The sequence below is a fragment of the Arvicola amphibius genome, chromosome 10 (genome assembly GCF_903992535.2).
Source record: "Arvicola amphibius chromosome 10, mArvAmp1.2, whole genome shotgun sequence".
NCBI lineage: Eukaryota > Metazoa > Chordata > Mammalia > Rodentia > Cricetidae > Arvicola > Arvicola amphibius.
In genome coordinates, this window is record NC_052056.1 from 101606028 (window position 1) to 101619450 (window position 13423).

The 13423-nt window shown below is 48.7% G+C and overlaps 1 protein-coding gene and 1 pseudogene across 1 annotated transcript; both read right to left on the bottom strand.

The window, feature by feature from the left end:
• Positions 1 to 521: 521 nt before the first annotated feature.
• On the bottom strand, positions 522 to 1010 carry LOC119825526 (annotated as a pseudogene).
• A 7019-nt stretch (positions 1011 to 8029) lies between these two features.
• LOC119824370 (olfactory receptor 10AC1-like) lies at positions 8030 to 11355 on the bottom strand. The gene is made up of 2 exons (XM_038344491.1): positions 11286 to 11355; positions 8030 to 9015 (listed from the first exon to the last, which is right to left on the bottom strand). Exons 1-2 carry the CDS (start codon positions 11353 to 11355, stop codon positions 8030 to 8032), a joined length of 1056 nt encoding a protein of 351 aa, XP_038200419.1.
• Positions 11356 to 13423: the final 2068 nt, after the last annotated feature.

The following is a 13423-nucleotide window of genomic DNA, read 5'->3' on the forward strand; positions in this document are numbered from 1 at the left end:
TATCACTTTGCGGTCGGCGAGAGGCTGCTTGGGGGATTTCCCGTTACTTAATGAAAAGCCAACACTGGTTTATCATTGGTTGCACACACTGACAATGGGTGAGGATGTCTCTGGTTGCTTGTCAATAGGTGGGCACATGGAAAAACCTTCCTCTCCTGATTCCTGGACTCCCTGCCTACCCTAACATGCCTGACTTAATTTTAAGCAAATCACTTTCCTTTTTCTTTTCTTTCTTTTTTTCTTTTTCTTTTCTTTTTTCTTTTTCTTTTCTTTTTTCTCTTTCTTTCTTTCTTTCTTTCTTTCTTTCTTTCTTTCTTCTTTCTTTCTTTCTTCCTTTCTTTCTCTCTCTCTTTCTTTCTTTCTTGCTGTTTCAAAAGGCTTTATTTTTACTTGGTCCAAGACTTGAGAGGGGCTCCAGGGCGTTACAAAGCTGCCTAGTGGCTTCTTGAGTGGTCCAGGTAAAGGTCCTGAGGCCGGCTGGTGCAGAGCAGAGGTGGGAGCCCCTCGGAAGGAGAGGCCTCCTAGTCATGCTTGAGAGTGAGCCGCTCAGAGGGACTGGCTCAGAGACGCCGGAGGCCCAGCAGCCAACCTGCAGAGGTGGGTCAGGTGGTTGCCCATCTTCTTGATGACCTTCACCTCCTCATCCAGGAAGTGGTTTTCAAGGAAGTCACAGAGATGGGGATCTGTGTGAGCAGAACCCAGGGAATGAAGATCCAAGAGGGCCTGGTTCAAGTTCTTCTCCAAGGCCAGGGCAGCTTCCATGGCCTCCTGGGTTTTACCCCACTCATCTTGAGATGGCTTCTGCACATCCTGAAAAAGTGCACAGCCTTGCGCTTCTCCTCGGCCAATTTGCGGAAGAAGTGCCCTACGCCCTCCAGAGCCACGTCATCCCGATCGGAATAGTAGCCCAGAGAGAGGTAGGTGTAGGAGGCCCACAGGTGCACGTTGACCAGGCGGTTCACAGCAGCCTCCACCTAGGTGGAATAATTCTGACGAACCTGGGAGGTCATGGCTGAGACGCAGTCTGGAGCTACTCCCAAAGAGACGGTGCTGGCTGCTCCAAGGAGCTGAAGGCAGCGAGGAGACGGATCCTAGAGGCTGCGACAGGAGAGGATGAGGAGTGGTGGACGCTAACAAAGGGAGGCCCCGGGTCTGTTCTGTCCAAACACTGTTGAAGTAAGACACAGATCCGCGGGATATCCTAGGGCTGCTGCGAATCACTTTTCTTATGTAATTCGAAGCAAATGCATTGATTTATATGTGTGTTTGCAGTGCACTTGTGCATGTGTGAACATGCATGTGTGTGCAAGTGTATGTACAAGGGTGTGCCACTGTGTGCGTGCAGAGGTTGGAGGACAGTTTTCAGAAGTCAGTTCCTACCTCTACAAGTTTCTCTTGTTCCTGTGGCTGTGGTGGGTACTCCTGGCTGGCCAGCCCACAAACACCCCTGGTAGAAGCTCCTGTCTCTGTCTCCAATCTTGGCACAGGAGTGTTGTGATTACAGATGTCTCCCTCCGAAATCTGCTATTTCCCTGGGTTGCGGAGATGAAACTTGGGCTATCAGCCTTGTATGGCGAATGCTTTTTAACCGTCTGAACCATCTCCATAGTCCAGACAATAAAACTCTCTTTGCTTTTTTATGTGTTGGCCATACTTGTTTTGGCTTTGCGTTTGGACTCCATTGTGGTCTGCTACATAAGTATATTGTGTTTTATCTTTGGCAGCACTAAGGATCAGACCCAGAGCCTGGTATATGCTAGACAAATGCTTACACCCCTACCCCTTCCTGGGGTGTTCCAGGAAGATGCTCCACCTAACTGAGTTGCACTCGTCAGTTCAACATGGTCAGTGTTTTCTCCTTTTTCTGTATCTCCTTTTTTTTTCCTTTGTAAAACCCAAGGGACTAGAGGCATTTGCAACATGGAACGACACTTTAGGAGGGAGGAGTTGGGTAGAGTGGTGCTTTGAAAGAAAACGGTGCCCATAGGGAGTGGCACCATTAGGAGGTGCGGCCTTGTTGGAGGAGGTGCATCACTATGGGGCTGGACTTTGAGGTCTCCTTTGCTCAGGCTAAGCTCATTGTGACACAGTTGCTTCTGCTTCCTGTGGATCAAATGTGGAACACTCGGCTCCTTCTCCAACACCACATCTGCCTGCAGGCCACCCACCATAACATAATGGAAAACTGTAAACCAGCCCCAATTAAATATTTTCCTTTATAGGAGTTACTGTGGTCATGGTGTCTCTTCACAGCAATAGAAACCCTAACTAAGATAGGTAGCTATGGTCAATATGTGTTAATATAGATTGTATGCACATAAAGAGCTCTCTCTCTCTCTCTCTCTCTCTCTCTCTCTCTCTCTCTCTCTCTCTCTGTTTGAGACAGGGCTTCTCTGTGTAGCTCTGACTGTACTGTACTGAATTCACTCTATAGACCAGGCTGGCCTTGAACTCCGAGACTCACCTGCTTCTGACTCCTAAGTGCTGGGATTAAAGGTGTGAGCCACCCCTGCCAGGCCTAAATTCTCAATGAGCAAAAATACTACATTAAAAAAGAACTATTATTTTGCAGTCTGCGCCGTGAGGTTTGAAAAACAAATCTCATCTTCCTTCTGAACATTTTTGAAGTGGCCCTATAACCTGAACCTGGAAAAATGAAAAATTTTATGATTTTTTTTCATTTTGTTTTGTTTGTCCCTAGAAGTCTGGCAAGTGGATACCCAGGTGTATAGGGCAACAGAGACATAAGACATGTAGCTGGGACAGGTCATTCAAGATGCAAGATGAGGAAATAAAAAAAACAAAAATAAAAACAAAAAAGTGCTCTCTGTGAGTGTGACAAAATAAAAAAAAAATCTCTACAATTAGAAATCTTCTTTCAGCCAGCCAGCAGCCCCAGTCATTGAGCCACACGGAGAGGGTTGCAGCAGAGAATGGGCTTCTGCACAGTGCCTACCTGGCCCAGAGGAAACGCCATGGATGTAGGAACTTATTTCTCTATTCCAAGTTTGAGACTCTAACATCTGCGGTGACACAGTGGGAAGGCACTCAGTGTGGGCCTTAAGCCGGGACACACCCCTGAATCCACAACAGGGATCCAGAGGCGGATAGACCTGACAGGGGTTGCTTTCGGTGAGCACAGCCAAGCTGGGGGTGAAGACCCATGCATTCTCAGCAACATCTCCAGTAACACCATCCATACAGCCCAAGGGCGTCCTATCACCCTGCAAAACTAAGCAGAGCACGTTCCAGTCAACAGAACGAAGGAAGACTAATAAATAGTGTGAGATATGATTATGAGCCTGTGGGTGCAGTTACCCAGAAAGGCCAGCAGAGGACATCAGTTTCCCTAGAATTGGAGTTACTGGCAGTCAGCTGTCCAGTGGGGGGCGGGCTACCTAACTGGACTCCTCAGTAAAAGCAGCAAGCCCTCTTAACCTCTGAGCCACCTCTCCAGCCCCGAGCCATACATTTTCAATGCTGTATTTGTTATTTATTTTTGTTGGCGCATTCGTGCAAGCGTGAGGGTGCATGTGAGCCACAGCCCATGAACACAGACCAGAGGGCCATTTGTGAAGTCGGTTCTCTCCGTCTACCATGTCTCTGAGAAGCTGAACTCAGATGCTCAGCCGGGGAAGGCAAGCACTGTTTTGTACATGCTAGGCCATCTTACCCACCCATATTTTTTTACAGGGTATCCTTAATTATAAAGGTTATCTTAACTGTGGATTACACTTCAAAATACAAGAATACATTTTGTCACTAAGATAGCCAGGCATAGTTCCGCAAGCCTATCGTCTTAGCAAATTAGGAGACTGAGGCAGGAGGGTCACAAGTTAGAGACCAGTTTTGGCTATGGAACAAGACCTTGTCTTGAAATAAATCAGAATTATATATCATATGTGCAAGTTTGGGACTCAATCCCTGTCAGCACGGTGGACCGTCTGTTCAGTGATAACTCACCAGAAGCAGTTGGAAATGGTAAGTGATAAAAACATCCACAGCCGGCGGTGGTGGCACACACCTCTAATCCCAGCACTCAGGAGGCAGAGGCAGGCGGATCTCGAGCTCCAGGCTAGCCTGGTCTACAGAGTGAGAGTTGCGCAACATTTCACAGTCAGGTCACAACAGACCCATAGACAATCAGGAGCTTTTCTCTTTTTTTTTTGGTTTCCCTTTTTGGGTTTTTGAGACAGGTTTCTTTATATAGTCCTTGCTGTCCTAGAACTCGCTCGGTAGACCAGGCTGGCCTGAACTCAGAGATCCACCTGTCTCTGGCTCCAAGTGCTGGGATTAAAGGCATGGACCATCACACTCGGCTAACCTGGAGCTTTTCTATGGCTCATTCTTCCATCAGATATTAAGTACTTGCCCAGGCCTTGGGATGGTGGCACATGCCTTTAATTGCAGTACTTGGAAAGCAGAGGCAGGGGACTTTCTGTGAACGGAGGCCAGCTTGGTCTACACAGCAAGTTCCAGGACGGCCAAGACTCTCAAACAAAAGCCTTACCCAGGCTGATAGGGCAGGCCTTTCAGCCCAGAGCTACTTGGGAAGCTGGGACAGACAGATTGCAAATGCAAAGCCAGTCTAGTCTACAGAACGAGTTCAAGGTCTGCCTGACCAACTTGATGAGACACTGTCAAAATAAAAAAAAAAAATGCACACCTCCCCTCACAAAACCTAAGAACTGAGAATGTAGTCCAGCAATAGGGCACTTGCCAGACACTCAGAAAACCCTTGGTTTTATCCCCAATACCTTTATCAATCAGTCAATCAATTATCTATCTGCCAGATGTAGCATTGCATGCCTGTAGTCCCAGCAAACAAGAGGCTGAGGAGGAGTAAGTTCAAGGCCAGCCTGGGCTCCAAAGAAAGGTCATGTCTCAGAAAACAAACCATGCAACATTTTACATATTACATTTGATCATCATTTTCTTTTATTTGTGTGTGTGTGCATGCTTACCCTTGCATGTATGTGTGGAGACCAGAAGTTGACATAGGGTATGTTCTTCAGTAGCTTGTCCTTTAAAAGTTGTTCCTTTTTTTTTGTTTTTTGTTTTTTGTTTTTTGTTTTTCGAGACAGGGTTTCCCTGTAGTTTCTAGAGCCTGTCCTGGAACTAGCTCTTGTAGACCAGGCTGGCCTCAAACTCAGAGATCCGCCTGCCTCTGCCTCCCGAGTGCTGGGATTAAAGGCGTGCGCCACCACCGCCCGGCTAAAAGTTGTTCTTAATGACCGGAGAGGTGGCTCAATCCTCAAGAGCCCTGGCTGCTATTCCAGAGGACCAGGTTTGATTCCTAGCATGTATCTGGCAGCTCACAGCTAACTATCTGTAACTCCAGTTCCAGGGGATCTGATGCCCTCTTCTGGATTCTGCAGGCACTACATGCATGTCTACTTAGATATATATGTAGTCAAAACACCCATAAGCATAAAATATAAATGAACAAATAAGGAAATAAAAAAGAGTACATACTGCTCTTGAAGAGAGCTCAAGTTCAGTTCCCAGCACCCACGTGAGGCGGCTCACAATGGCCTATATATAACTCCAGCTTCAGGGACTGCTACACAGCACCCTCTGCTGGCTTCTGTGGGCCAATTGCATGTACAATCACATACCTAAACACAGACAAATACTGTTTTAAATTTAAATTTTATTATTATCAGTGCTTAGGTGTGTATGTGTGTGTATACATACTATTTCACACATGTGACAGTCAGAGCACACTTTTGTGGAGTTTGCTTTCCTTTTATAGGTTTCAGGGGTTCTGGGAAATTAAACTCAGTTGTGTGGCAAACGCCCTTATTCCCTTAGTCCTCTCACTGGCCTCTCCACCTTAGTGTCTGAGACGGGCCCCCTCACTGAGCCTGGAGCCTGCTGACAACTGAGTTCTTGGGAGTTTCCATTCCTTCAGGTCCTCATGCTTACACGGCCAGCACTTTACTAACTGAACCAGCTCCCCAGCCCTCAGGCTGATTCTAGATGACCTCGTTAGAGAGGAGTGGGGCTTCATCACCATTCATAGGGGGATGATGGGCTGGTCCCAAATAACGCAAGGATCTGCTCAGGATGACACAAAGAGGGTACCGGGCACTCAAGACAGTGCAAGCAACGGGTACTGTGTGAAGGATCGCTCTGCCCAGATAACTGGAATCAGCTCAGTTTATTAACTACAATGAGATGCACACATTATCAGTGTGCATGAGTCTTGATAGATCTCGATAGAGCTTTTAAAATTGTATTTATTTATTGGGGGATGGGGACCCTGTGTAGAGATCAGAGATCCACTTTTAGAAACTGGCTCGCTCCTTCCACCATGTGGGACCCAGCCATTGAACAGGCACCTTTAGCTACTGCGCCATCTTGCTGGTCCAACGCAAGAAAAATAGTAATTCTAGCACCCAGACAATATTCCTGATAGGTCCCTCGTCGACCCTCGTATCCCACCAGTCTCTGGACACCAGCCATTTTCAATGGATCGTCATCTGCGTGGGAGTCCATGGTGTGTGTTGTGCCCCCTGTGGCTGGCTTACTAGACTTTGGGCTGTGTTTGTGCGGACGTCTCTGTGTGTTTCTGACGACTTTGGGCTGTGTTTGTGCGGACGTCTCTGTGTGTTTCTGATGACAGCTGTTTTCTCCTCCACATTGCTGGGTAGTAGACCACAAGGAGCACTCCTGAGTATCCCATACATATGCGATAGGCTATTTATAGTAGGTCTACATTTGCAGATACTTAAAACTCTCTTAAGCCGGGCGGTGGTGGCGCACGCCTTTAATCCCAGCACTCGGGAGGCAGAGGCAGGCGGGTCTCTGAGTTCGAGGCCAGCCTGGTCTACAAGAGCTAGTTCCAGGACAGGCTCTAGAAACTACAGGGAAACCCTGTCTCGAAAAAAACCAAAAAAACCAAAAAAAAAAAAAAAAAAACAACCTCTCGTTATTGTTGTGCATATGTGAGCATGATGGGGGTGTCGTGGCCTGGTAGGCGTGTGGAGGTCAGACACCACTGTGGGATTAGTCATCTCCACCCATCTTTACGTGGGGCCAGAGGCTCGGACTCAGGTTGTTAGGCTTGCTCAGCAAGCAGCTTTAACCACCGAGCCCTCTCACTGGCCTGCATCATCTCATCTCTACTTTCCATAGTGTGACGGATGCTTCTGAGAGCTTCTTCTGCATCTGTCTAAGAGCTGCTGTTTGGCTAGGGCTTAGAGCAACAGAGCAGCGTTGGTTTTGCCCCTCGGGGGTCTTTGGTCTAACAACATTTTAAAGATTTAATTTACTAATTTTCTTTCCTGCACTCCTCCCTCCTTTCTTTTCTCTCCCTTTTTTTCTTTCTGTATTTTCTTGAACATTTTTTCCCCGACAGGCTCTTATTATATATCCCTGTCTGGAATTTGCTATGTGGACCAGGCTGGCCTTGAACTCACAGAGATCTACCTGCCTCTCTGTCTTCTGAATGCTGGGATTGAAGGTGTGGACCTCCACACATGGTCTTTTCTATTTTTTTTTAAGACAGGGATTCATGCAGTCCAAGCTGGCCTCCAGTGTTCCATGTAACCATGAGGATGACCTTGAACCCCTGATTCCATCTCCCAAGTGCTAGGAGTATAGGGGTGAGCTACCACCCCCAACTTCATTGGAGTTTTGTTTTGTTTTTCAGACAAGGTCTTCCTGTGTAAGCACATCCTGGCCTTGGATTTTTGATCCTCCTGCCTCTGCCTGCTGAGGTCTAGAATTACAGGTGAGTCTCCACACCTGGTTTCTGATAACTTTTTGTTTTGGTTGTCACACAGCAGATGCCACCAGCACTCGGTGAGTGGAGACTTGAGGTGCTGCTGAACACGCATCCACACTACAAAGAGCTATGTTATTCTGAATGTGAGCAGAAGTGTTGCTAGTCTGAAGTTCAGTTTGGAGGTCTTTGGATGTTATGGCCACGTTTACATCCGGCAGATGATGGGGAGGTTATGGGGGATGGCTGTGGCGTGGCATGATTCCCACCAGCACCTCCAAAAACACCTGGCATCCACAGTTAGGCCGGATCAGCTTGCTGGACCGCCCCCATCGTCCTCTGGCTGACTACCCGTTGGAGGGCGCCCTGCATGTCCCGGTTGCGCAGTGTGTAGATGGCTGGGTACAAGAGCGGTGTGAGGTTTATGTAAATGAGGGACACGAGCTTATCTTCCTCCAGGGAGCGGCTTCTCAGGGGTCTGGCGTACATGGCTGTGGCACAGCCATAGTGGAGGACAGCCACCGTGAGATGGGACGCCACCGTGTTGAAGGCCTTGCGGCGGCCAGCACCATCCCCCACCCCCAGGATGACCACCAGTACCCTGGTGTAGGACATTAAGATAAGGATTAGGGGCAGCACCAGCAGAAGCATGCAGGCTGCCAGTAACGCGTGTTCCTGAAGGTCCCGGTTCCCACAGGCCAGAACCAACACAGCTGGGAGGTCACAGAAGACGTGATTGACGAGGCCGCCGTGGCAGAAGGGCAGCTGGAATATAACAGTGGTGAGACCTAAGGCTAGGACAGAGCCACCCACACAACAGGAAGCTAGAAGGGCCCAGCAGAGCCCAGTGGTCATGAGCTGAGGGTAGTAGAGAGGGCGGCAGATAGCCAGGTAGCGGTCCAAGGCCATGGCTGCCAGCAGCAGGCACTCAGAGCCACCCAGAGCCACGAAGAGACCCATTTGGGCCGCGCAGGTAGAAGGCGCCACCGCCTGGCCACCGGGAGGCAGGAGAAACCCAGCCAGCATCCGTGGGGTGAGTACCAGGGTGTAGGCCACCTCAACTGCAGACAGGGAACCTAAGAAGAAGTACATGGGTGTGTGCAGAGTGGGTTCTGCCAGGGCCAGGCCCAGAATGAGCAGGTTCCCAGCCAGGGTGGCCAAGTAGAGCGGCAAGAGGAGAGAGAAGAGCAGCACGCGGAGGCCCGGGGGCCACCCCGAGAAACCTAGGATGACAAATTCCTGCGGTGCCGTCCAGTTGGGCTCAGACCAGTGGCTCGTGTTGGGGCCTGGTGGAGGACAAACCAGAGGGGAGTATCAAGGTGGACATCTTCCTCCCGAGATCCGGGTGCCTTTATCTTCTCCCAGACCCGAGGACTCTGCGTCGGCTCTCCAGAGCCCGCTCTGTGATGGTTCGTTTTATTTTACTATTTTTCCATTCTGTGTATCTACGTGTGAATATGCTGTGGGAGTCAACAGGACACGGGGTCCCCTGGAGATGGAGTTACAGGCTACTGTGAGCTGCCCAGTGTTGGTGCTGGCAACGGAGCTTGAGTCCGCCTGACAACAGCCAAGGGTCTTTATGAGTAATAAATGGCCCCATGTATATGGACTTAGCCATGGCGACTACGGGTCTCAGGAGCCCTCCCCTTCACTCCACACTCCGTGTTTGAGGGTCCCTAAGCCTGTCCCCTCACACACCAAATTCCATCTGGTCTTCCTTTGACTTGACTCATTGTTTTCAAGCCAAAGCTCCCTTTCTTCTGGACATAGATAGAGATGACCAGGATTGGAAATAGGTCGTCCTGGATCAGTTCTCTCTACAGCACCTTCAAGTAAAATGAAGGACCACACCCTGCCAAAGGACCCTCATTCCACACCTCCTTCTATCTCAACAACCCTCATTGCCTCCCTCCTAGATAGTCACAACTGACCCGAAATGGGCCTCTTCTGGAACTAGCTCTTGTAGACCAGATTAGTCTCAAACTCACAGAGATCCACCTGTCTCTGCCTCCTGAGTGCTGGGATTAAAGGCGTGCGCCACCACCATGCCTGGCTTTTTAATGTGGGTTCTGGGACTTGAACTCAGGCCTTCAGGCTTGCAAACAAGCACTTTGCTAACCGAGTTATCTCCCCAGCTTCACATTTTATTTTTTTATTTTGAGACAAGGTCTCTGTATGTCACGATCCTTCTGCCTCAGCCTCCCAAGTGCTAGGTTTACAGGTGTGCACCACCAGTCTTGGTTGTCCTTCTAATGACTTCACCACCAGCTAGAGTGAGTTTTTATCAGAGCAGAAGTCAGGTTCTTGCTTCATTACTTCATCTTTGCTTTCAGGATGAGTTCACTTCCCTCAGCTCTCCGCATCCTTCATGGCTCCTCAGTCTCCTCGCAGAACCGTAACCCACGCTGGAAGGTCTCCCACGCGCTCCCTACCTTTTCACCTGCTGTTTTCTTCCTTGATTTCCTTGAGACCTCATAGTGTCTATCTGGAATTATTTAGGCTGAGTGTATAGTTCTGCAGTATAGAACTCATCTAGAATCCCCAGTGAGGGGCTGGGGTGTGGCTCAATGGTAGAGCCCCTGCCTAGAATCCCCCAGTGAGGGGCTGGGGTGTGGCTCAATGGTAGAGCCCCTGCCTAGAATCCCCCAGTGAGGGGCTGGGGTGTGGCTCAGTGGTAGAGCCCTTGCCTAGAATCCCCCAGTGAAGGGGCTGGGGTGTGGCTCAGTGGCAGATCATCTGCCTAGAATCCCCTAGTGATAGGCTGGGAGCCTGGTTCTGTGGTAGGGTACTTGTCTAGAAGGCATGAGGCCCTGGATGCCATCCCCAGCACTGCCAATTAAACAAAACAAAATATCCAGGTAGTGGTGGTACATGCCTTTAATCCCAGCACTCGGGAGGCAGAGACAGGCGGATCTCTGTGTGTTCGAAGCCAACCTGGTCTACAGAATGAGTTCTAGGACAAAGCTACAGAGAAACTATCTCAAAAAATCAAAACAAACAAATAAAAACAACAGCAACAACAACAACACACACACCTCTAGACTGTCTGGAAAAGTTCTATTCAACCTCCAAGGCTGCTATACTTGTATGTCTGTCCCTAGGCTCGCTGAACATCACTCTCTGAAGCTACAGTTGCCATAGCAACACCACTAACTTCAGCCTTCTGGGACGGACAGTCTGAGCTATGTCTGTATGGTTTGCTGAATTACTGAAAGTCGAGGGATCAGTTATTTGAGCCTCAATCCTCACACGTTTGTATTACACACACACACACACACACACAGTTATTTTTCCAGCTTGGGTTTCCAGCCCTGGACCTCAGAGCACCCCTGGCCTCACTGTTCCCTACAGCCATTGCTCCAGATTCTTCTGGATTCTTCTTAAACGTGTTCCTAGCACCTCCCATCATTGTGGCCATCAGCTTCAGCTGGGATGTGCAACTAATCTCTTTCCTGTTCCACACCTCCCCAAACTACTAGAACTGACCCATTTCCACGCTCGGCTACCAAAGGTCACGTCAGCCGTGACATGCATCTTATCTCCTTCCTCTTCTTACTCTCCATGCTTTCACACCCCTTCATATCCCCATCATCATCTTCACCATCACCACCATCGCCGCCCACCATTATTATTATTATTATTATTTGCGATGCTTTAGATAGAACCCAGGACCTTTTCTGAATGCTAGACAAGTGTTCTACCATTGGATGACATCTCTACCTCATGGTAATTTTGAGACAGGGTCTCACTGTAGAGTCTCTAAATCAGTAGTTCTCAACCTACGGGTTGTGACCCCTTGGGGGGTCAAATGACACTTTAACAGGGGTCACATATCCGATATCTTACAACCAGATATTTACGTTATAATTCATAGCAGTCGCAGAGTTACTAGAGGTAGCAACAAAAATGATTTTATGGTTGGTGTCATCACAACATGAGGAACTGTATTAAAGGGTCGCAGCATTAGGAAGGTTGAGAACCATTGCTCTGAATCCTCCTGCTGCAGCCCCCTGAATATTGGGAATATAGGTATATGCTACTGCATTCAGATATTTTTAATATTTTGAGGAGCCTGAAATATCTTTAGAGACCAAACAAGCATTCTGCCACGGAGTCATGCCTGTAGTCCCCCTTGGAAACTAACTCAGGCTCTGGGGTTTCAGAGATGGACTCAAGAGATGGGAAAGTATTGTTCTGTGAGCCTGAGGACCTGAGTTCAATTCTCAGGTCCCATTTTTTTTAAGCCAGGTGTGGTGACACACACCAGTAGCCCCAGCCCTGGGGAGGCAGACATAGGATTCTTAAGGTGCACTGGACAGTTAGTGTAACCTAATTGGTGGGATCGTGGCAAGCAAAAGACCCTGTCACAAACAAACAAACAAACAAAACAAAACCCAAGGTGGATGGTAGCTGAGGAACCACAGCTGAGGCGACCTTTGTTGTCCACATGAATGCACATAGGTGTACCTGTGTACACTCAAACATGCGTATACCACACACACACACACACACACACACACACACACACACACAGCCAACTCAAGCTCATCTCCCTCGAGAAGCTCAGATGGCCGGATTCAGTTCCTGCTTCCTCAGAGGCGCTCACCCACCTACCTTCAACGCCATGAGCCCGAGAGAGTAGGCTGAGGTGAAGTCCCACCATCACTGGGGCTGTCCTCTGTCATTAGTCAATGCCCCCTCTCCTCCCTGGAGGTTCCTGATTGACCAGTTGTGTTGAAGAGCTCAGCTGCACAGAGAACCCTGACGTCAGCCCTCCGATGCTCACTGCAAGATGCTGTCCAGGACACAAGTCAGGGCCCACTGTAAAATGAGAGTCAGGCCTTTCTGTCTCTTCTATGTCTGCTATTTTGTGGCACTGTAAAAAAAAATCAAGTTTGTGGTTATGTTTTTATTTTCAAAATAAACCGAATTCTATTTTTTTTTCCAGTCTTTTTGAGACAGTGTTTCTCTGGCTGTCCTGGAACTTGCTCTGTATACCAGGCTGGCCTTGAACTCAGAGATCCACCACCACCTGGCTATAAATTGTCTTTAAAAAACTAAGTGTGTGCCTGTGTGAGTGTGTGTGTCACCCTGGAGATCTTCCTCAACAACTCTCTTCTTTTACAAAGATTTTATTAGTTCTGTGGTTTTTGTGTCTCCGTGTGAATCTGTGCACCTGTGTGTGGCTGTGTGAGGAGGCCGGAAGAGGCTGCTGGATCCCCTGGAGCTGGAGTCACAGGAGACTGTGGATCACCAAATGTATGTGCTGGCAACTGAGCTTGGCCCCCTTGGGCACAGCCAGTGCTCTTCACTGCTAAGCCATCTCTCCAACCCCTCCAGCTTATCTTTTGAGAAAGGGTTTCTCACTGAACCTAGTGCTCACTGATTTGGCCATGACTGGTCAGCCAGTGAGCCTGTGTCCACCTCCCCAGCACTGGGGCTGCAGACACACACTGCCACACCTGGCTTTACAGGAATGCTTGGGATCTGAACTTGGGTCTTCATTCTTTCATGGCACACATTTTACCCACAGAGTTTTCTTCCCAGCCCCTACTTTATTCAATTTATTTGTTTGTTTGTTTGTTTGTTTGGAGACAGGGTTTCTCTGTGTAGCCCAAACTGTCCCGGAACTTACTCTGTAGACCAGGGTGGCCTCAAATTTACAGCAATCCACCTGTCTTTGCCTCCTGCGTG